The sequence below is a fragment of the Haemorhous mexicanus genome, chromosome 2 (genome assembly GCF_027477595.1).
Source record: "Haemorhous mexicanus isolate bHaeMex1 chromosome 2, bHaeMex1.pri, whole genome shotgun sequence".
Classification (NCBI taxonomy): Eukaryota; Metazoa; Chordata; class Aves; order Passeriformes; family Fringillidae; genus Haemorhous; species Haemorhous mexicanus.
The window spans coordinates 44,158,621-44,183,576 of NC_082342.1; the positions used below are offsets into that span (position 1 = coordinate 44,158,621).

General features: G+C 35.2%; 1 protein-coding gene across 1 annotated transcript in view; it reads left to right on the forward strand.

Annotated features, from left to right (window-relative positions):
- Window positions 1-24,956, forward strand: part of CNTN5 (contactin 5) — a 276,614-nt gene that overhangs the window by 132,199 nt on the left and 119,459 nt on the right. The window contains exons 8-10 of the mRNA XM_059840298.1: window positions 14,258-14,439; window positions 21,369-21,505; window positions 23,045-23,174. Of these exons, the coding sequence (XP_059696281.1) occupies window positions 14,258-14,439; window positions 21,369-21,505; window positions 23,045-23,174 (449 nt within the window). The remainder of the gene's footprint in view (window positions 1-14,257; window positions 14,440-21,368; window positions 21,506-23,044; window positions 23,175-24,956) is intronic.

Here is a 24,956-nt window from a genome sequence, read left to right on the forward strand (position 1 = left end):
TTCATAGCCCTTTTGATTTTCATATGTCACTGGTCACAGGATTTTTTCTGTTCAGATTTTTCTCTTAACAGTTTCTAATTACTGAGTGGATTATATATGTCTGAAAATTACTCCCTTCTTGCTGTTTTTTCATGTTTGACCACTACTGAGATGCTCTCAGTGTGCAGGTCAACAGAAATTATACACAAATAATTAAAGAGACATTCTGACGAAGTTTTTCAGTTGTATCTATTTAGGTTCAGTGAAGTTGATGAAAAAGCAGGACAAAGCCAGACTAGTCCAAACAAAAGCTGGGAGACCATAGCCCACATGGAGGGAGCCAATAGCAACAGCAGCTTCTGCAAATTCAGTCCCAACATAAATTCAAGCAGTAGTTTAGAAAACAAATGTGAGACAAGAACTTTTGTAGGGTAGAACACAAGTCTTATGTTTTACATAGTAAAAATGAGAGAAGAGGTACGTGACAGAGGACAGGAAAGCAATAAAATGGAGAGATTCCCTGAGATGCTGAAATAAATGAGGAAAAGAGGCTGATGTCTCCAGGCTCTCTCCTGTCAGAAACACTGCCAAGTCAATTGTTGACAACGAGATCCTTTTAGACTCTAGGCTATGGCTGAAGAAGTAAGCAACATATTACTGCTTATTATGCTCATTTTGCTGGAATTAAATTGCAGTTGCTGACAGATTACAAGCCAACTTTCCAGTGAAAAGGAGGTATGACACACATTGTCCTCTACAACCACCACTGAAAGGCATGAAACAGACCTACTGATACCTTCAGCACCATGAGCTTTAGTAAACTCTCTCAAGAAGATTCAATCGCTATTCAAAAAGGAAGGTGAAGATGACAGGAAGGACTTCCATTAGATTATTTCATCTTTTTTTACTTGGTGCTAATCTTTAACAAACAAAAAAATCGAGACCACCTGAATGACCAAGGAATTTAAGGTTACCTAATAAGACCCCATTTGCTGCTATAGTAATGCGCAGCTATTTTTACCATGCACATTCCTAATCTTTTCCCAGCCATTAATGCACAATCAAATCAGATGAGCTGAAATTGCTTTCAACTTGATATGGTAATAATTACATGAATGACATTTCAAGCACCATTTGAAACCTGGAGGCTGAGGTGAGAAGTAGAAATGCATCAAATTTCCTATTCATTTTCATAATTTTCTCTTTTTGTCCCCATTTCTTGTTCCCAATGTCCTGCAGGGGTTGTTGCTTGTTACATTGCCATGGGTCCCATTTGTTAAACTGAATCAACAACTAACTTGTTCCTTTTTTATTTAGTATTTTGAAACTTGATATTTTGAATTCTCATTGTTAATAACACTGGGTTTATTAAAGTCTTAAAATCAATATGCTGCTGGTTTTCTCATGCTTTAATTCAGCTGTCTGAAACACTCTGCTCTGTCCACTGTAATTGTGAGAATGACAAAAGTTCCAGTGAGATTTCCTGAAGTAGGCATTTGGCAAATATTCCAGGAAGAGCCTAGTCTTTAGTTACCAATTAATGATTTATTAATAATGTTTATTTAGTGCTGTCAGTCACTATGGCTGAAAGAATTAAATAAATTGAAGCTCTGAACCTTCTGTCTTCAAACTAAAGTCAAATATCTTAATTGCTTGACAGAGATAAATTTTCTGAGAAGGATTTTATTCTGACCCAAGCAATATGTAACTGATTCAGTTACAACTGAAAATATTGTGTTACTGATGCCACTTACAAACAGACTTTGTAGCTGCTAAAAAATTCAAAGCAATGCAGGAGTGAAATGTCTCAGGATTATCTAATTTGCAATAGATAACGATTCTTATCATGAGCATCAGTCATTGTCTAAGAAATCACTGCATAAATCAGTGATTTACTGCTGAGGTTTAACAAGACATGAAAAACAGAGGAGAAAAATAAAATTTACTGCATATATATCAGAGAGTGCATTTTGCAATTAGTGACCTTTTGTGTTGGATATATATGCTAGCCTGAGACTGCCTTTATAGACATATTCACTGCCACATCTACACTACAGTTTATGTTCCAGTGACATCTATCTTTCATATATGTACCTATATATAACATGTAGATATGTTTTCTGCCACCCATTTAATTACTGTAGTTTCTATTAGAAATACTTGATTTTTTTTTTCCCTAACAAAACAGGGGATCATATTTTTTTTAAAAACATGCTGAAAAAAACACTGGCAATAACAAGGTATTAACATTATCCATTTATTTTTAACTTTTCACAATAACCAAAATACTTCTTTTTAGTTTGCAGAATTGCTACATCCTGATTAGCATTTACATAAAATGTTGTTAAAAGAAATAGTTTAAAAGAAAAATAAAAAAATCTGAATGGAAGAATTCAAAGTATCTAAATTAATTAAAATAATTCTAAACAGCAATATGTTAATGATTGCTTTTGAGTAACAGTTTTCACTGCTTGTGTCTTCTCTTATACAAAAAGACGAGCTGATTGTTTTGTAAAACTAATAAATGAGCTAATGGGTAATGAGGTTTCTGTTTGTAGTCCACATAATCCTGATTTTTTGTGTCCATTTCAGTGTAAAACCTTAGATTCCTTATGTAAATCAGGAAGACAGATCATGACCTTGTTCTTCAGAAAAGTTCTGGTGAAGAAGATATCATTTTCCTAGCTGACACTTTTGCACAAATTACAGCATTCTTGGCTTTTCCTGCTCCAGAAATGCAACTTTTCAGACACTGCCTTCTGTGACAGCAGGTTGCCATTTTAATTTTCTCTCAAGTGTTACTGACTTTGCTTTCAGGAGCATCTAGAGGCAACTGGTCCATTGTTTAATTTCTTTTTTCATGTACTTTATTCAAAGGAATAATTCTGGTGCCTTCATTTAGCTGCGCATTAGAAAGAGATGAAATTCATGCTGTTGATATGCAAAAGAACTCTAAATTCTATCCCCACTGTATGACACATTCATTAATGAAGCACTTCGGTGACAGTCATCCAAGCATCCTTCAGCTCTTCTTTACTTATGTCATAAGTAATTTTAGCACTATTATTTTAAATATGGGGCTTAAAGGCAGGCACCGATGGAAATGTGCTTTTTATTTTGAAGCCTCAAAATGAACAAGTTTTCATCGTTTGAGAAATGATACAGGACTGGTTTGTCCAAGCTGGCATGAAAAACTGTAAATTCCTGCCCTCTTCAATGATCCCAGACCCTTGGCCACAGAGGAAAGCAAGAAAAGTGCAAGTGTCAGAAACATCTTTCTTTTTTTCCCTTTATTATTCTTTCTGGCATATAACCCTAGGTTGTCTTCTTGATTCTATATGAATAATTCTACTCCAACTCTTTCACACAGATTTTTAAATTTTAAACTGTGTATTATCCACACACCCTACCTGACCCTCACACTTCAGCCATTTCCTCAGTGCATTTTTGTTTGTGCATTACACCAGACTTCTATTTTATTTACCATATAAAAGTAACTTTTCATTGGTTTTCTGATTCTAGTCAGAAAAAATTAAATAGAATTTATAGTATGATTGTCCCAGCAGCCAATTTTGAGTGAGTAATCATATTTTATTTTTCATTAAAACAAATTACAAGATCTGGGGTATTGCAGTACTTGTAGATTACCAGAGTTTTCAATCTTTGCTCTTAAAATAAGGGCTGTATAGACTGCCAAAAAGATTGTTTTGCTAAAAGCAAACAAAAAAAAAAGCTTTATGCATCCCTTTATTTATACTATGGTTATTTTTAAACCACATAGATCAACACATAGGTATTTGAATCAAAAGCATCAATAAACAGGGCTGACAATTTTTCTTATGACTCATTTGCTTGTTTTTCTGTATTTTTGAGAGACTATTTTATGCTTATGTTATTTCTGTACAATGGTAACATACATATTAATATACCAATATTCTTTTTAAATTCTAGGTTATTTCATTTTGGCAAGGTCAAAACTATGGTTTTGTTTTGAAACATACTTAATTAATGATAATAATAAATTACCAATAATTATTTATTTTATTACTGAAGTACAACAAGGCAGTTTTGATAGATGAGTTTTTCATTTTGTCATATTTAATGTTGCCTTAATAATTCTATATTTGACTTTGGAAGGGATTTACAGTTGTATACAATCGTCCCATATGTAGTAGGGCTTGCAAGAACTCAGCTGAAAGTCCTTTTAAAAATCTTGCTTTCTAAATGAAATTAAACAAAAAGAAGAAGAAGCTACATATATTTAAGTCATACAAATTTATGAAATTTATGACTTTTAATATAAGAAACATTCAAAAAATTTCTATTGAAACAATGAACTCTGAATCAATTAAAATTAATAAATGTCTCAAAGTTTTAAATCCATTAAATATAGTATTTCAGTTACCTTCTGTGCCTGTTTTCCTTTTGCCAGACTTTTCTAATTTTTCAAATTGATCTTCAAGCTTTTATTAGAAATGCTATTATTTGTTTGATGTCACTATCAATATTTTCATTGCAGACTCTATACCTGTTGGGGATGCACCATCCTGGAAGTTTTTAAGATGAGGCTGGATGGGGCTCTGAACAACCCGGTCTAGAGGAAGGTGTCCCTGCCCATGTCACTGGGGCTGGAACTCAATAATCTTTGTTTCCTTCCAACTCAAACCATTCTATTAATCTATATAGAGAGCTTACTAAATATTTTTCAATATGCAGAAATAATGGCAAAGTGTTTGGATAAGTGAGTATAATACCTAAGCAAAGACCAGAGCAGCCAAATAAAAAATCTTTATGGTCTGGTGAAGAGCATTTGACTGTAACTGGAGAATTGCATGAAGTTTCTGAAGAAGCTATTTTTTTGCTGGTGTGGCTCATTAAGCCAATGGCACAGGGTAATGGCTGTGAAGCAGTTTTCTAGGTATTGCAAACATTTTTGCAGGTACAAAAAGACAGGCATTGCAAGACCACGTTTTAAAGGGCTGTTTCACTGAGATCTGGCAAACAATGTAATGATGAAGAGAATAATTTCAGAAAAGAGGGTTAAAGGCACCCAGGAATGAATCTTTGGTCAGAGGTTTCACAGTACCTGATTCCTTTTTTTTTTTCTCCATCTGCCACATAATTTTTTGAGATTTTTGGAGGAATAAGAAGTTGATAAACTGTAATTTTATAATGAGTCACAGATCCAGGTTGCACACTTCTCTATCTAGCACACACAGTTATCCATCTGGTCTGTACACACAGGGGAATAGAAGATTCCAGCATTGCACCACAGTTCCCTAACTTAAAGGGACTGATTTTAATCCTCTCTGCTCTTCAAATCTGTAAAATAAGGCTTTTTACTTTCAGACCACTAGTTAAAACTGTCAGCCAAGTCTTTCTCATATTTCTCCTTGACTTCTGTCCTCTAGTTGGATTATCTTGGCAAATCCAGTATTACCTACTGGTCTTGAATGTTTCCAAACAGGTCTTCTAAGATTCTCCCCCCAGACCTGGCAGAAGGCATTTCCTGTTACAACCAGACAAGATCCTGTAACCAGACCCATTCCCAGTAATCTAGTGTCAAAAAAGGTCTCATGAGGATTTCTATTCTGGGACCAGTCTCTAATCTAACCTGAGTCTTCTTGTTATCATCATGAATCCACATCTTGCTCCATCCCTGTTGTTGTGCTAAAGAGTAGCAGAGGTAGTGTGCTGGTGACACTCAAAATTAGTCTCTGTTAACTGCACTACACTGAAACCCAGGGGCTTTGACATGAGTGAGCAGCCAAGGCAGCAAGCAGCAGATGAGTATTAGTGGACATAATCCTGGGAACAGAGCATGCTTCACTGGTGGATTTATATATATACATGCATACATGCATGCAAAATAAAAAAGTACAACATCTGGGATATAAATCAGGCTTCACTATTTTTAGAGCTAAGTATGGCAGTTCTGTTGTCAATGTATTTGGGATATGTCAGCAGATCTGTGCTTTTTTCCTGGAGAATAAGCTGTCTTTTCCTTGGACAACTGTATGAAGCTTCTCAGGGAGTGTGTGCCTCTTTGCTAAGGATCCTGATAGCTCATTAAATAGCCATTCAGCCCTGGAAGTTGCATAGTTACTGTCTTTTGGAAAATTTTAAACTTTTTCATGGGCACTAAACTGTCCTTTCCTCCTCCCAAAATAAGGGTGGCACACAGGAAAACCTTTGATATAAAAGGTAACATGGCATTAAATATAACAAGTCATTCTAGGTGCTAAACACCCAATTCAATGTTGGAACTTGGATTGAAATATTTAGTCATTTTCCTACATATAGCAGAATTTCTGTGGGAACAAGGCATGCTAATAAATTAACATTTTCAAGCCTCAAGCTAATTCACAGTATAGAAGTCCACAGGTAGTAATTTGCCTCTACCATCAAAACCAATGTTTAGCATGACATTCTATTTTTATATCTAGAGGTCACAGAGACATGAATTGTTTTCTCTTTTTCAAACAGAGAAACCATGCTATTGAGTATTAATCTGGTTTCATTATTTGCCCACAATGAAACAGCATGACAGATACAAAAATTGGTATAGAAATACCTGGTTTTAAGTTTCATAGGACAAAAAATCATGTTACTCCACGTCCCTTCACACCAGTTCTCTCTCCTGGAAAAATATTTTATTAATCCCATCAGATGTCAGATCTGGAAGCTGTGTAAGCAACTTTTACATTTTATTGATAACAAAATACTTGCAAGAAGGAAATAAACACTCTCTGCAGAACATTTGTCAATATTATAAATAGGGATGTTCTTTCCCCTCAAGATAAGCTTGTGATGAGAGGAAGAAACCTTTTTAAATGCAGATATGACATCTTCAAGTTGAGTTTGTTTATATGACAAAAATAGATCCAGGATTCTCTTTCTTTTTTTTTTTTTTCTTTGATAGCACATAATTTTTATATCAAATAAATAATTCTAAGACTTTCATCAACTTCAAGTTCATTTTCAGTTCATGCTGAATAAGTTTTTATGTTATGAGGAGCTAGAGTCAGACTGGATTTTGTTCCTGATTTTCAGGCTGGATTTATTTCTGTTTTCTTCTCAGTGCACTTAAATAGACTTGTTCTTAAATAGACTTTGTAATACTGGTACAGGTTTTGCAACCATTCATAGCAATGTAATAAAGATTCTTCAGTAAATCTCAAGTAGCACTCCCAGGCCTCAATCTGCCTCAATCTAAAATTTAAATTTGATTTCTTTTAGTGTATGGCATAATGGAAGTGGGAGAAAAACCTACCGAACTAAGTCCTCGTCAGTAGAACGTCATTCTTGAAGAATATTACCAATCCCTTTTCTTTCTCTCTCAGAAACCTTGAAGAAAATTTATAAATATTACTAAAAACTGTATTCAGTAACTTGTGCAGCTTTGCAGCTTTACTGTAGGTTTAAAGATGGAGGAGCTTTTTTTTTTATTACTCCAAACGTACCATCCAGAAACATATGTGTAGACTTTCTCTCTGTATCAAAGTCTGAGAGGATCAGAAAGAAAAAAAATCTAGCATTTCTCAGGAGTAGGTCACCAGAGTTACCACTGTTATGTTTCTCTTAAGGATTTGCCACAAAGAAATAAATGTATATGGTCCTATGGCACAAGAGTCTTAAATGCAGCAGTTCTGGAAATCATCACACTCATTGTCTTCAAACTCTGCGTCTGATCAGCAGGTTCAAAGCCATCCTGCACTCTTCAGACATGCTAGACTTGTATTTACATTTGCATCCTCATTGATGGTATGTCATGATTTTGGGATTTTTGGACTCATTTTAAGTAGTCTTCCTGATCTTCTGGATCTGCACAGATACACTGGTCATATCCGTACAGCAGAGTCAGGACTGTGGCATCGTGTGTTTTTGGAATCGGTTTTGCCTTTTGTAACTCAATAATGGTTCGGTCCTCGGTTCCCCCCCATGTACTTCCCTCACAATGGTTTCTCCCCATTTCCTTTGGAGCTGCTCCCCCTGCCTGTCACGGTAACCACCCCCCTTATCTCGAGAATTCTCTGTGTCAGTCATTCCTTATTCGATTTATGATTTGCCCCCGGGGTTTTTCCCCTCCCCTGTGTGATCCTCAGTGGCTTAGCTGTAACCCACGCTCCTCTCTGGACCCTCATTATTGGTAAGCTTTGTGTCTCCTCCCATCACACCCACTCCCTTTATCTGTGCCTCCCAAAGGCCTCCTCCCTGACACCCGTCCCTAGCCCCGCGGGGGGAGATTAAAAGATCCTTGGTACCTACACGGGTGTCCGCTTCTCCTTCCTTTGTCTCGGGACTTCGTAGCCGAGATCCCGCCTGCGCCAGCCACGCCGCAGACGGTAACCACTACCAGGGTTCCGGAGGGAATCCGGGAGTGGCGCATCGTGTGGCCAGCGTCAGCCATATTCCTGGAGCGCCCAGCCGGGCTCCCGTACAGCCCCCATGGCTGCGGAGAGAGGCTACACAGGACATCCTAGATCAATGTGCTAGCTAAAAATCTGCCTGGGCAAAATTTAATAGAGAGAAAAAATGACACAAAAGTTCAATTATAACACAAGGCAAATAAACACAGTTCTATTGCAGTATTGTGGCCCTGAAGATCTGTATGAACACCTGCCAAATATGTGTCATCTTTTCAAAGACATTCTCTGCTTCAAAGCATTGTCTCTTAAAATCATGTATTAAAATCTTCAGGTATTGTCCCCTTTAGTAAAAGAGCAGGTATCATATATGTCTTTTACTTTTCAAGTTGTTAGGTTCGTCTGCTCAAAAGCCTTGATCAAGTCAGCGGCTGGTGATGATTTACCTGTTTTATCTTTATTATTTTTAAGAAGGATGTCCACTTCAGAATTTCCCCAGCCACATGCTGAGGTAGGGTGTGATACAAAGACTAGAAAAAATGGTTACTGGATAGTTGAGGAAAAAACAGAGCTTATTTCCATCATTTTTGACAACATGATGGCTCAATACCTCCCCAATCCCACTACATAAATACCATACACAGTCTTATGATGACAAGAATATAATATGGATTTTTGCAATGAAGACAACGCTGAATACGTAGAAGGAGATGTTCAGTTCTTTCATATTAAATTTTTACCTGTGCTGTTGCAATTTCATCAAGAGAAACACCATTACCTAATTTTTAAATGCAAACCCAAAAGGTTGTGGAATAGCTTTTCCACTTTCCTCACAACTTGTCAAACCAATACCTTTGCCTTATGTGGTCTAGATTGATTACATCTTCATCAGGTGACTCATTTGTTCATGACTTAATCAAATTTAAGAATTTGGAACAAAATTTAAATCATGAAAACTGTTGGTTATATCACCTGACTTAGGGTATTGGACAGCTACATTATCTAAATTTAGCTGTTGAGTAGTTAAGTGTGAAGATTGAGACATCACTTTAGCCTCTGATCAACCAGCAAAGAGGAACTCTAGAGTATAATTCACTGCAAATAATGAACCATTACAGAAAATGAATCATCTTTATACATGGCACTATTTTCGATGCTAGAGATGCTCTAACATGCCATAATTTAAAGTATGAAGAAAATGCTGTGGAGCTGGATATGCAGCCAAGCAGGCACTGTCCTTGCTCTGTGCCACAAAGAACAAGCTAATAGTGGTAGTAAGTGGTGGCATGTCCACATTAATACATGACACTCATATATGCAATAGTTATTTTTAGCACAGTCATGGGCATCTGTTGAAGAGACTTACAGACCTGGACTTGTTCCTGCACACTGGCTTCAAGATCATCATCATTTGCTTCTATTGTCTTTAAATTTTTAAATCACCATATTCATGGCTGCTGTATTTCATGCATTTCAGTACTAACTATATTTTAAAAACCAAATGAAAGGAAAAGTGGTTATTGTGTCTCATAAAACTCTGAACAGATTTATGTGGGATATTCTAAAGGTAGATGTCCATGGCTGATAGGCATTACTGAAAACCATCTGTCAGAGAGAATTTCACTATAATCCTCAACATTTTAGCCCTCATAATTATCCTATAATAATTAAAGGCATTTAATACAGTTGCAAGACAGGAAGGTGTAAGAAAAAGAAGAATATTTTCTAGTCCCCATAGGCATGCAGAGATTTTCAAGATATGTTATGATGTGCTCCTGTGGGTTTGAAGACGCAGCTCAGAACAGTGATGCATGGTAAAGAGAAATCATGTGGAGCGGAATTAAAATTACCAGAGTAGATAAAATATTTCAAAATTTCACATCAATCTGTACCAACCAAGTACAGAAAAAGTAATCTATGCATTCCTATTTAAAATATTCTTGAAATCCTAAGAGCCAGATCCAAAGAAAGGGTATTTTAAATTTCAGACATTACTCCTATTTCTACCTCTTCCCTTTCCCAAAATAAACATGTACTTTAGGCATGTCATAAAATTCTTTCACATCTGAAATTGACAGGAAGAACAACAGCTTCCAATAATTTTTTAAAATGTTTTTATTTCTATGTTTTATTGAAACTTGTGAAGAATTCCAAATAATTCAACAGCACTCATCCCAAATAATGCACTTCTGAAAACCAACTCATAATGCCTTGTAAATGCAAAGGTGAAAGTATGACTCATATTTTCTTCAAATTCAAAGTGTACAAGCCCTCAGTAATGTCTTTCACAGTCACCAGGGACCTCTTAGGTTTTTATTTCAGTCTAGAATAATGACAAGTTTAATGATGGTATTTCTGAAATCAAGTAGGGTTTTTCTTGGTGGCACTAAGATTTACCAGTAGTATTCAGATGATTTTTTTTTTTTCCAAAAGTGAAGAGAAATCTTGTCTTTGAAGTCAACTGAAGCTCAAATCAATTTATTGGCAGGAGTTGAATGTGGATGTTGTAACAATAAACAAGGAAACTGTATTCCCATAAATACCTGCTTAGACCAAAATATAAATGGATTATATTGATTACAAGATTCAGTAATTATGCATAATTCATCAAACTCACATTAATGCTAGAAATACTTCTTCAGTTACTCTATTTTTCAAAAGCTGTGGATCATTTGAAAGATTGAAAATGTGCATATGTTAGCTGTTATGGTGGACTTTAGGAGTTTTCTAGAACAGTCAGACAATTTTATTCTTTCACATTCTCACTCATGTTTCATTTCATTCTCACAGAAGTGACAGAGGAGAAATAGGTATAGATATATTTTTATTTCAGATGTAAAATTCATGTCACTTGTGAGTTATGCAAGGAAAATAAGCTTCATTAAACAGAACTACAAGTTGTCTGCAAATACTGATTTGCAATATGGGAGTACTTTCCTTTGAAATCATTAAATCTGCACAGCTAAAGTAACTTTATCTCCTTGAAAAATTCTACTTACTACCTCATACTGATGAAGAAATAACTGAGTTGTTTTAAAATATGTTTCCTAATGACCGAGACAACCAACTTCTTCTGTGTTTGCCATGTTATACACATTCACTTGCTGCAGGAAGCACAAAAGCAAATTTAAAAAAATTTGTTAAATGCAATTTAAAGGAAACTTTCCAAATACGTGATTTTCAGAATAATCTCATAGCAGCTAAACGAGACAATTTTCATGGTTTATAAGCTCTTGACTTTTTCTCAGAAATATACACCACCAAAAAAAAATCCTTTTACTAATGCTATTCAGCAGAACCCATTTTCCTCCCTGACAATAGGGAAGAAGCATTTTTGTCACTGATTTTACTGGAAGCAAGGCTGAAGGCCAACTATCAAAAGGCAGCAAGCATGGCACCCTTAAGGTCCCAAACAAAGTGTTTTTGCACACTCATTTCAGTCATGAGCAGCAGTTGATGAGTCCTATTACACTGTACCAACATAAAGAATTCCTATTCCTACTGTGGACTTGTGTTGTGATAAATAATGATCAGTTAAACTCTTATCTGTCCATGGTAGATGCTTTGCAGCCAGAAATCATGACACAATTATATTCCATGTAAAAAAAGGACAAGCATACAGAAGTTAGCTCTTTACGCTGAATGTAAAACAGAAGACTTGCACAATCTCCACAAGTCACTCAAGAAAGAGTCTTAACTTGAATATCAGAATGAAGTGTGCAAGAAGAAATTAAATATGAGAGCTAAAGGGAGAAAAAGAAACTAAGATTGTTATTTGTACTACATATGATATATACATACAGGTATTAAAGTATAGCAAATAAAATGTTTAGTTAAAGATGTGAAAGGAATAACAACTGGTGGGACTAAGAAAGTTTTATTAGGGCATCAGAAAAAAATACCCTATTTATCTTTCATATTTAAAATTTAATATGCTGAAGTACTTGAATTAGATAGGAATGTGTAGTTCTTTTGGTCTTCTAACTGAAAAGTATGTAAAATATCTTCTTATGGGAAACAAACTATAAATCAGAGCCATACAATCTGTGGAAGAGCCCTCAAACCAAACCCGTAAGACACCAAAATTTGAAATCAGTCATCAAGAAATTAATTTAAGGTTAAAAATGAGAAGGTTAAAAAATTTCTATGGTGATAGAGGGGAAAAAGAAAAAAGAGGTCTTATGATCCACATCTATCACATGATCCAAAAACCTTCATAAAAAGAACAATATATACATAAATGGAGTGCTGGAGAAAAAAGAGACCAGCCTGTTTTGTTTAGCAAGAAGGAAAAAAAACTATTCCATAGAGATATTTCTTCTGTATGGACAGTGTTAAAAGATCATTTTGCAATAATAACAAGATACTGCAGGAACCATGTGTCAGAGATGAGTACATACACAGCCACAATAAAGTTCATTTTGTCAATTTAATTAATCAGCACAGCAAACTGATAAGGGAAATAATTCTTTTCTCTTTCTGGTATATTAAAATGAATTCCATATGGGCCAATGTGTTAGTTTTGTAAGGTAATGACATTAATAGGCTCAATAAAACTCAGTGATATGTGGCACTCAGGAGTTAAAATTAGGCAAATCTTCTGATAATCAGGCACAAGTTTGGGAATTGTCTTATTGTCTATAAAGTACTAGAATTTGAAGCATCTTGTCTGCAAGTTTGAGTACAACTGCAGTAATTCACATTACTGTATGTGATTCTAACTGCTTGAAGAATAACCACAACTTGCTTGTCACATGCTTAGTTTTTGTGTCTCAAACTGGATACCCTGAAATATTAAGAGAAAGGTGATATTCTTAATGAAACTTCATACATTTATAGCAAATGAAAGTCAGCAAATCATGACAGCAATTCATAGCAGTTCTGAATTTAAACTAAATAAATTTGAACTGTTATGAAGTGCTTTTCCTCATCTAAACTGCCACAAGGACCTGTGTTTATACCTGAGCTTAGACTTGAAATAAGTACAAAATATGTTTTTCAAAAAGTTCCATTTTCTGTTAAGGTGTCCTCCAAGCTTCTTGTGGAGTACCTGAAGCTGTCCAGTTTTCAGCTCAAAGTCAAATACTTTTTTATTGACAGTTCTATTTTTTCCTTTTTTCCCCTCTTAAATACCTGCCATACTTAGAAAAAAATGTATGTCTATACCATAAGGCCCGCTGGGTGCACAATGGCTGATGAGTTTTTGTGCTAAAAAGAAACTTCTATGAGTACAAACACTATTTAAGGCTTTTTTTTTTTTCCCCAAGCATGAATGTAAATGACCCAGGGTCCTCACAGACCTCTGTGGAACATCAAGTTGCAGTGAAAAACCATTCTGCTGCCACAAGCCAGAGTGTAATGCTGTGAGACAGGAACAGCAGTTCCATTAATATGTCTTATCACACAACAAGTTTTGCAATTTGCTGAGTATTGTAAGAAAAATGTCTCCATAGCTGCGGTCACTTAAATTTACCCAAAAAAGAAATTCCCCACCTAGACAGATCTTTTCATTGATTGACCTGAACTGCAGTTTCATTGCAGGAAAATTGGGGTGTTTTGGAATTTGCTAAGTTGATCCAAGTTTTGAAGTTATTTTTGTTGACCTATGCACTGGCAGCATTCAGAAGTAAAGCATAGAGTGCTAAAAAAAATCTAGAGAGAGTGATTTCAAGTGATTTATTTGATCTCAGTAAAAACAGCCTCCTCAGTGGATGAAAGAGACACATTCTGTGTAGCAATCCATTTATTAAGGATTCCGTATAGAAAGTGAACTAGATCAACCATTATATGAACCTTAATTGTGATTATGTTTTATTGCTACTTAGATTATTAAGTGTTTAAACTACCAGATAACAGAATCTATATTCTCAATAGTGGAAGAGTGTTAACATTAATTTTACTAAATATTTCAGCCCTGTTCCAACAATCACTTGGAGGAAAGTTAATGGTCATAATCCAAGTAAAGCTCGCCTGAGAAAATCCCAAGCTGTGCTTGAAATACCTAATGTGCAGCTAGAGGACTCAGGAATGTATGAATGTAAGGCTGAAAACTCTCGTGGAAGAAATGTCTTCAGAGGACAGCTACAAGTATACAGTAAGTGTAACTGCACACAGTATTGTCCTGAAATGCTTTGTCCACATTTAAGGCTTTGGTCACACGTGAAGCATTCCAAGGTTCAGCAGAAACAAGATACCTTGATAAATAGAGTACACACCTTATACCAACAATAGTTTTGAATTAAGGTATATGTTATTATTCCTTAGTATTTCATTAAGGTCTGAAACATGAATAATGTTGACTCCTTCAAAGAACTGACTTAAATAAAATTTCATATGGGATTTTTTTTTTTAAGAGTATAGCTATAATTTTAAAAGTCTATTTCTTTTTGCTTGTCTTTGTGTAACAATTACAAGCAACCTAAACATGAATTATCTGTCAGAAAACAATGCTGGAGATATTGTAGGACTATTAACATGCTTTTATTAACATTTTAATAAAATGCCATGCTTGGGTGGTGAGCTTTGTCAAGTTCCTTGTGCCATGCTTGGGTGGTGAGCTTTGTCAAGTTCATTGTACTGGAATGAGAGCTTAAGAAGGATTTGTTCCTTCCAGAAAATTTTCAACCTAGGCATGCACAATTTCCAAAAGTTCTCATCTTCTCAAAGCGTTCAACTTTTTCTAAGATGCAAAAAAAATTTTTTTAGAGACCATAAAAGATGAAGTCATGCATCAGATTGAAAATAAAAAAGGAATCCTGAAAATAAAAATATTTGACAAACCCCATTAATTCTATATTAAAATGTTGCTGCGTTCTAGGGTCCAGAAACAAAAACCTATGTAATACATACCATGAATACTTACAAGTTAAAGTTTGGTATATATCACATGTAAGCTTGAATCCCACTACTTTTAATCAATTTAAGCTACAATACTTTAAATCATTCCATGAACCCTACAACCTTAAATACTTAGCAGAAAGGGTCTACTGTGGGAGGTTGTGCAACAGATCTTTCAAATTGAATTGTTTTCTGTCTTCAAAGATCCCAGCCAGTAGAATTCCAAATGCTGCAGTTTAGATTGATCCTCAAGTTAATGGATATGTCTAAGAAGAAGTTTCTCCTCTAAATCAATTTTCTTTTTCTTTTCCCGATTTCAGCCCATGGCTCCTAATGCCTTCTCCCCATTAGAAACAATAAAGAGTTCTCTGTCTTTGTTACACACTTTCATCAAATTACTGTAGACCATGATAGTATATTTCGTTTATTTTCCACATATGTCAGTATTTTCAGATCCCTAATAAATTTTTCTGTCTCCTCTGGCTTTCCAATGTCTTTATCTCAACTCAGTTGATTTTAGTGAGTGCCAGCATATCTCTGAATCATGCTTCCTTCTTTGCTTTTGATTCTCATCTACCTAGAGACCAGGCCAGTTTTTTTTCATCAGTATTTTGTACATGCTGGAAAAATTATGTGATGGTTAAGATGACAGTCTGTGCATTTAATTCCAGATTTTCTATCTTGCACTTGCAGCAAAGGTTTTATAAAACTTTTACAGAAAACAGCAGTCAAAAAAAGCCCAGCACCTACTCTATGCCTCCTACTATGACAATACTCTGCTGATATTTCTCAAATTCTTGCTATAAATTACTTCCATGAAAGTATAGCAGCTACTTCCAGGCACATGAGGGCCAGGGGAATTTACCAGCTGGTCTTTTTCTGCAATGTTTCTTAAAAAATAAAAAATTCAGAAAATTTAATTTGGGTTATAAGATGTATCCCAGCTCATACACTTCCTACCTGTTTTTTAGAGCTGTGAAACTACTAGATGCTAAAGCAGTGCATAAAAGTGTTATAATTATCACTGCTTCCCTCTTTCAGAGTTAAAAGAATATAAAATGTACTCCTCAAGAGAGAAGCTAAGATGCTATAAAAATTATTTCTTCAAGAGCACCATGCAGATCTGTGGCAAAAAATGACAGCAAACATGATATAGTGTTCTACACAACTCTCCATCTGTCATTAGCCTTTTGCTCTGAGCAGAAATAAAGCTGGTATTCAAATCCATGGAATACATTTACAATGTTAGTTTTGTTGTATTCTGTCTAGATAGAAATATGAATTTTTCATTCTTCAGCATTGTCTAAATTATATTTTTAGAGTCTCTTCCTTTAAGGGATAAAGAAAAAATTTAGTTCATTGGGTTTTTTTTTTTTTTGCAATAATTTTGTACAACTTCTTTAAAAAATTAAGAAGAGAGTTCACTTCATATTGTCTCATTCTTCTATGAACAGATATGTGAGACTAGTACATTAAGTTTCACCTATCTACATCAGCAGGGCAGCAAGGTCAGAACAGGTTACAGGGGGCTTTCAGATGGGCAATACCAGTGCCAGCAGTGACCTCCAATACAGCAAGAAGCACAGACTTTACTGGCCCCCCACAGGTGCCTTTCCTTGGCCTCAAGATAAAATACTCCCCATGGAGCCACTCTCAGCCTTCAGTGCTCATGGAGAGAGCATCAGTGTCTCACTGGCCTACAAACCTTGGCTACTCTTTCCGGAGGTGTAAGATGGTTTGTGTGAGAGGGCTTCTACACAAAATTGAGCCAAATGTTACTTCACAAAACTCTCAGCTTCCTCTGCTGACAGCTGCTGTTGCAGGATTTGGGGGCATTATCTGAAACGGCCTTTTCTGCTGTACCTTTTGTTCATAACAACAGTCAACATGAATTATTTAGCTGCAAGCTCACTGTCTTTTCACTGACATCTTATTCCTCCAGGTGGCAATGATTGCTTTGGCTCAGAAATTCAGATGTAGGCCGTCATTTCTTTACCAGAGGTTTCTTGTAAAATTTCCGAGCAGTCTGTAGGACCAGCTGTGTCATAGTGCGGTCTCACAATTTGCAAATCTCTGTAGGAACTCACTCTCTGTCTGTTTGAATCTTCTTCATCCTGGCAGTTGCATCTGATCTGGGTCACCACAGAGCATTTTGGAGAAAGCCCAGGACACCCAGTCTGCCTGTCTAGTCACATTTAATCACAAACTAGTGATTTTTCTCTTCTTACCTGCTGCTGCAATCCAGATACACCGTGACTGCCTGATGCAGCTGACAATATGGATGTTGTTCAGAAAGCAGTGTCAAGGATCCTGACAACTTTGGATTATTGTAGTCTCAGCACTTAGTGGAAATTCAGCTGTAGGCATTAATAACATAATTTTTACAATGCCACGAATCCTCTTATGTGTTGCAACCTATTTTGAGAGGTGTGATTTTCCCCCAAGTGATCTGCTCATCTGTAAGTTTTTGTGAGATTTTATTCAAGCTCAACTCAATTAATGGAAGAAATGACAAAAGCTAAAACATGAGTGGACAAATTTGCCATTAGCCTTTTTGTTTCTCCTCAAATTCTTGTTAACAGCATTTTCCCAATGGTACTCACTGGAATGATCAATTCCTGCTCCTCTCTCACTCTTAACTTTTTGGGGTTTTTCCTATGTTACCTACTCACTACTGCCAAGATTAGCAGGGGATGGTGATGTGATTATAAAAACACATTTTTGGCTGTTCTTCTTTTGTCTATATTGGTTCCCCCATCCTGCACACAGCAGTGCCTTCCTGGCAGCTGGAGGGAAGGCTTGCCATAACACAAGAGTGGAAGAAGCATCTGACAACAGGAATATTCTGTAATGCAGTGTAACTGACCATACTGATTTTTAAATCTATTTTAATTACTTCCCTAGAAATCTGAATGGGAAAAAAGTCCACTCCTGCCACTACAGGTTAGTCCCACGCAGTAAAACTGACAAGAGAAGGGATTTTGTACTAAAAAAAGTAAATTAGTTTTAAATTTTCTGTCTCAGTTTTATCACTTATCTTTCTTAATATGTTTCTCCTACTTTACTCAGGAAAATATTTTTTTAATCCCAAACTCTGTATTTATTTGCATTTAAGGACATTATTTTAAATCATTTGTCTATGTAAAATTTTGTACTTATTTTTTCTCAGAGAAAAAAGTGCTTAAAATTTTGAGAAATAATCTAAATTTTCTGGTCTTGAATTTCATTTTGTGTAGAGGATTTAAAAATTAACCTGCAAGCTTGCAGATTTATTGCCAATTTATGTTTGCAAAACACAAGCATTCTGATATCCATGAATAAACAGGTGCAGAAATGCAGCATAAAATAAATCACGTATTGGATGGTGATTTTAAAATCTCAGAAACACTGTATAGAGCTCTGGCACAGAACTCATAAAGACTACTGAACACTAAAAAGCAAAATCCTTCTCTTCTCACAGCCAACCCAAAGCTCTTCACTGGACAGAAAAAAAAACAGGCAGACACTTGTTTTTTCCCAAGAAGAGCATTGCATTTATAAGAAAAAAAAAGAACTTGTTACTTTTGAAATCTGGCTAAATTTTCTAATTAAAATAAAGTGTGATTATGGATTTTTTTTTCTATACACATATATCAGGGTTATGTTAAGATACTTTTGTTAAAAAAAAAAAGACCCAAAAATGTTACATTGAGTGAGAGGTTGTACATTCAGTTAAATGGTTCAACTTTAAAAGTACTGATAGGATTTTAGAACAAGGGTTAAGATTTTATGGGGAGTGACCCTTGCTTACAAGCAGAGAGGGAATTCTCTGTGGTAAAGTAAGGAGTACATAGAGAGAAATAGAAGCCAAAAAGTGGTGAACAGTATTTCTCTCACTCCTTCTTTTAGCTCTATTCCAGCTACATAAACCTATTACTTTGCTACTTTATTCTCAAAGGGGTGGGAATCTTGCTTTCTGATGGCAAGTTCAACAGCCTGAAAAATGTGACTCCAAAGGCCACTTAGGCTACAAGGAGAAAATTTAGAGTGGAAACACGTCTGCTAATGGAAAAAGGTTGTTCTGACCAATCAGTCATGCCACTGTGATTTGCAAGTTTGTAGTTTCAGAAGAAAACCTGTGGCACATTTTTTAGCAAGACAGCCACAGACAAAGGGTAGGGAACAGCAGTTCTGAAGAGGATAAGTCTGCAGCCAGGCATGGGGCAGCTTTGTATCAATGTAAAAAGGTGCATACCCTTTTTTGGACACTGATTCATGATGAGCTCAAATGCAACATAGAAATGTGAGGATATATATGTTTTGGGTTAAATATTAAAATTTACAGAAATGAAAAATAATGAAAATAGGTAAATATAAATAGGAACAGCTCAGTTCCTCTTTGAAACTGCATGATTATATGGTACCACTGACTGTCTTTTATTACTTTTTTGCTACACATTTAACTGTCTCATCTTCCAGGATCATAGTAATGTAGTTATTTTCAAAGGAAACAGTTTATTCTCAGCATGCTTCCTTTGCATATTGAAACACTCAAAACGAGAACAGCAACTATACAAAGCAATTAAATTATATTTTAAGGACAATGGAGAACAAATAAACAGGGACTCCCAAAACCTGTTTCTTTCTGCAGATTTTTGTGGGACCCTTTATTATAACTTCAGAAAGAAGACATGCAGCACAGCAGAGCTCATGTAGAGGATTTCATGCATTGCCTTGACTGTAATAAGAGGAATAAGGAAGCAGAAGTTTTTTGTCTTGGGTTTGGGAGTGGGGATGGGTCAATCTCTCTGTTTTCCTCTACCAAAAAGGAAGTGAGTGATACTTCTTCTAATGTTTCCAGCTTCTGACAATTGTCTGGTCTGGGACTCTGAAGCAGGAAATTCCCTGCTTAGGAATGATAGGCACCTCGTTCACTTTCTTTATCATCCATGCACAGGATGTAAGCGAGAAGCAGTTAGTCACCTGTCATGCCTTTTCATATCTTCTCATGCCTTTGATTGATGACCAGTCAAATGCCAGCTAGATTCAAAGATTTATTTTTAAACTCAATTCCACATGTTTAAGTACATACTCAATTATCTGTCATTTGAAGCAAAGACTTTGTTATGACAGATCTGGACTTCTGTTCATACCGTGCATGAATTTTACATCCCTTTAGCTATGCCTTTTAGCTATTTATTTTTATGATTTGGAAAAAAAAACAACAAAAGAAGCAAAAAAATCCCAAACCAGCATTTGATATCCTTAAGTGAATTCTTGTCATCTATCACCCTCTGTGTTATACAAAGTGTTATGGCTACAGTATGAAACCCAAAAGCTGGCTTTTAAGCATACATTTTTATTTCTGTATATCAATGCTCAGTTTCTCACCGAGTCATATAATGTTTTCCAAATTATAAGATCCTACAAATAGCTATCTGATTGACTGCCACATTAAAGTTCTGCTTCTCTGAAAAATATATTCCTTGTATTTTGATGGATTATTTCATGAAAGTTAGGTACTAGTGATCACATATACAGCTGTCAACATTCTCCCTTTAAAAAAAGACTAGTTTAAGATTGATTTACTGATTTATTTATGCTCCTGGTGGATGACAGAAATCTCATGTGTTTTGTGCTTAAATATGTTAAAAGCATTTTCTCCCTTGAAACATGAATTAAACTTAGGACACTTTAACAAAAATATATGCAAATACCTTACCAAATTCCCAATCACTCCTAGCTAAATAAATAGTGATTTCCTTGTAAACTGAGAAAACTACATGAAACACAGCCTATGGCAATTAACCTCCTTACCACAATTTAAATCTTAAGTCTTGTGAATCAATAAATGTTCTATTGTTGCTTCCAAACATTTGTCTTAAATTCAGGAATAATGAACCCAATAATATATAGTACTACAATTTAATCCATTTGACTTTATTAAACCAGGCAGGTTTCTACTGTTGGTTATGTTACTGCCTGGTACCTTTATAGCAAATCCTTTGAAGTTTGGAGTTTGTTAATTTTATTGCTGTCTATTTTGATCTGTCTAGATTTTTGTGTGTGTGCTTTTTTTTCTGAGAGTAATATAAGTCTTGTAAAGAGCATTAATTTAAGCTTTTTAATTGATTAGGTCTTCGCACATCAGCTAGAGACTTACCACTTTATAATCTTTGAGTCTAACATGGCAATTTTTCCTTGCAGCCTACCCACACTGGGTGGAGAAGCTCAACGATACCCAGCTGGACAGTGGAGAGCAGCTCCGATGGGAATGCAAAGCCACTGGAAAGCCAAGGCCCACTTATCGCTGGCTGAAAAATGGAGTTCCTCTCTGGTCACAGGTACACTAGACAAGGAGTGCCCTCGATGCTGGATGCTTCTCCTTTCATTCAGATAAAGTCAGTTAAAGAAATTACTGAAAAGTTCTTCAGAAATTACTGTTTGGTTAACGCAAAAAGTGTGATGACCATTCCATTTTCAACTCAATCTGTTCTCTGCAAAGAGAACAGAACTCATAATGAAGACCACGAAAATGCTTCATGTAAGACTCCTAGAATGTAAAGTGTTTTACTACAATCACCTGATATATTTTAGAATTAGACATAAATAAAATTACTTTTTCTTTTAAAAGACCACTGATGGCATGGTCTGTCTTTTATTTCACTCTTTTCTGTTTCTCTCACTGCATCATCAAAGAATCATCCCACATCATGTGAGGTATTTTTGCCTAATTCCTTTTAATTTTGCAGTCTCAAATTACTTGGAGTAATGAAAAGTTTTGTAAATTTACTTAATATCTTTTTCCAGGTTAAAATAATGCTAGCTGTTTAATTCTGGGAGAAAATGTCTATATTTGCAAATGAACTGACAGAATGGATTTATGAATATAAAAGATGTAATGTTTTCCTTTCCAGCAAATGTCCATTCTATCTATCTGGGAACATCAACCAATTATGCAAACAACCAGAAAGGAAACATAAAAACAGTTTACTTTTGAAGCTGTGAGGCATTGAAAATAAGGTTACTCTATTCATTTCTGCCTTTTTAGATGGAGCTATTAGTACTGAAATTGAAGCAATTTAAATATCTCTACTTTTTGCTTCTCTGATTTTCCAAACCATTAGTTTCTCCAGGCTCTGAAATTTCAAATTGAATTTTACTTTGAGCTGGGTGAGGGCTTACAACAAAGTGAATTTTTTATCACAGTTTCCTCTGCATTCCCAAACAATTTATGCCTTATCAATTTAAAATTACAACAACTGTTAAAATGAAACTTAGAGTTGTTTTATAGTAGTTGAAATTATTCATATTATAGCTCCATTAAATACTCCCTTCCATAAACTGTTATTGATGTCCCTTCTCTTCCAGTTGTGGTAATTATTTTCTGCTAGTGGGCCTTTCAAATTAGAAATTTGTACTAAAGATGAAAGTAATTGGACCCTTTAATTCTTACTTATGCAAGCAATCTTTCATATATCTCCTTTTATGAAAATAGTACCATGACTGAGACCAAACATTTGCTATGTATTTGAAGATCATCAGACATATTACAACGACAAATGATTTTTTGCCTCCCTAAAGTTCCCAGGATGAGCTGCTTTTAAAAATTATGTAAAGGAACAGCAAACAAACAAACAGAAAAAAGGAAGCTTTGAATATAGTGATTTTATCAGAAAATATTTACTGTCAAATATTTTTTTGAATTTTTATTCTTATAATTTCTTGTATAACAAGATAAAGGTAAGCCCAAGGAAACTTGTTGCTCAGTTTTATTTTAGGTCCTTTTCTGTTGCTTCACCTTAAGCTAATAACACAGCAACTTTCCAGTGCCTTTTTGCTTTTATAGAATAATTTTTAATTTTTTTTAAATTCTATTACAGAGCAGGATTGAGATGATTAATGGTGTTCTGATGATCCAAAATGTGAATGTCTCAGATGCTGGAATGTATCAGTGCTTAGCAGAAAATAAGTATGGTACGATTTATGCCAGTGCTGAGCTGAAGATTTTAGGTGAGTATTTGGAAAATAAGCTGTTCCTTTCTCCTCTTTTGAGAATTCATTCTTAGACTGGTGTGACAAGAAACAGCTTCTGCCAGTCCAAACAGCAGAGCAGATAAAAGTGGTTTCTTTTTATTCTTGTTCGTTATGTGTGGGTGAGTCTTTTGTTGTCCCAGAGAGCATTGGGCTTTCTGTTAACCAAAAATTGTCATTCATACATAACTGACTCCATAGCATTTTGTGAATATTTCTCATATAAAGCTATTTCAGTTCAAATAAATGGAAAAATATTTTTCACTCCCTCAAAAATATGTGCAGGATATGAAATTTAGAGGAAGCAAATGTACTTTAATCTCTGCTAAAAATAACTTATTATTTCTACTTTGGTCTTTATTCAAAGGCAATTAAGGTAATTGAAAGGTAATTCAAAGGTGCATGATCTTAATTTCAAAAAACTTCTTCTGAAATCACCAAAACTAATTGAATAGTATAAATTACATACTTGGGGGAATATCCTCCACAGAAAAGCAGATACACTGCATAGTGTTACCTGGAAATACAATAAAAATGTTATTGTCCAAAAGCTGAAGCAGGCAGTTAATGGAGAAAAAACTTGAAGAACTTTTGAACACTCTAATTTTCCTTAAAGCAACTGTAATAACGTGCAGTGGAACAATAGTGATAAGTTCCCTTCCAGATGATTAAGTGAGACAGACTTGTAAAATCAGCTTTACTAGGATATGATGTAGCAGGAAGAAAGTTGTCCACCAAAGTCATTTAATGGCCACATCAGAGATTAGAACTGCACATCAGAATCATTCCTATAAACTCCCAGGCAAATGAGTAACAAACCTATAATTGCAGAAATATGCTGTGTTTCAGTTAATATTTGGCTCTTTGGGGGTATATAACCTTTCTAGTACATTTCAGCTATTTCCTAGCTGGCCAGCTAGAATTTCCTAGAATTTCTTAGCTGGCCAACTTAGAAATTCCTAGAATTTCACTGATAAGTTATAAAATCATTTCTTTATAGCCATAAAGTAAAAATCCAAGGCCAATGATTCTTCTCTTTTCATCACTTTTTTTTGGTCATTTGTGGTTCTTTCAGCAAATCAATAGCTACAGCATTCTTTGGCTTTGTTTTTTATGGGTTATAAAATAGGTATTCCTAGTATGTCAGGTACTTGTAGACTTTCTTTGATGTTTTTTAATATCAGAAATAGACTCTGCATATTGCTGCAGTAGAAATAGATTTTCATCTTCTCACTTGTAAGATTGTAGCCCTTGTTAAATTTTAACCATAATATAGTATGAAAGAAGCAGTTGTGTTTAATTTGCTACCTTACCAAAGGGAAAAGAACAGAATAAATTGTCCATATAAATATCTCTGGTATGAAGATTAACCAAAATAATGGTAGGAAAATCCTACGCATTTGAGGCAATGAAGTATAACATCCCAGCATGGCTGAGACGTACCTGAGGTGATGTATAGCTGAGATAGGAGCCTTTGACTTCACAAAAGTAGTTCAAGAAAAACACTGTCAAACACTTGACAACTAATGTCCTTTCTTGGTGTGAAATTATAGAAATTAATGTAATTTTCAATGCATTTGTTAGCTTAGCTTTTGTTTGTAAACAATGGCACTTCTTAACAGGTGAAATGCTAAGAACAAGGCATGGTTAAACATCTTCTATTTAGAAGTTCTCATATTGAAATTTCCAGTATACAGACAAATACAAGTCAAAGCAATAAAATTTCTGTAACAGTAATATTTTTTGTAAGCAGAAATCTTG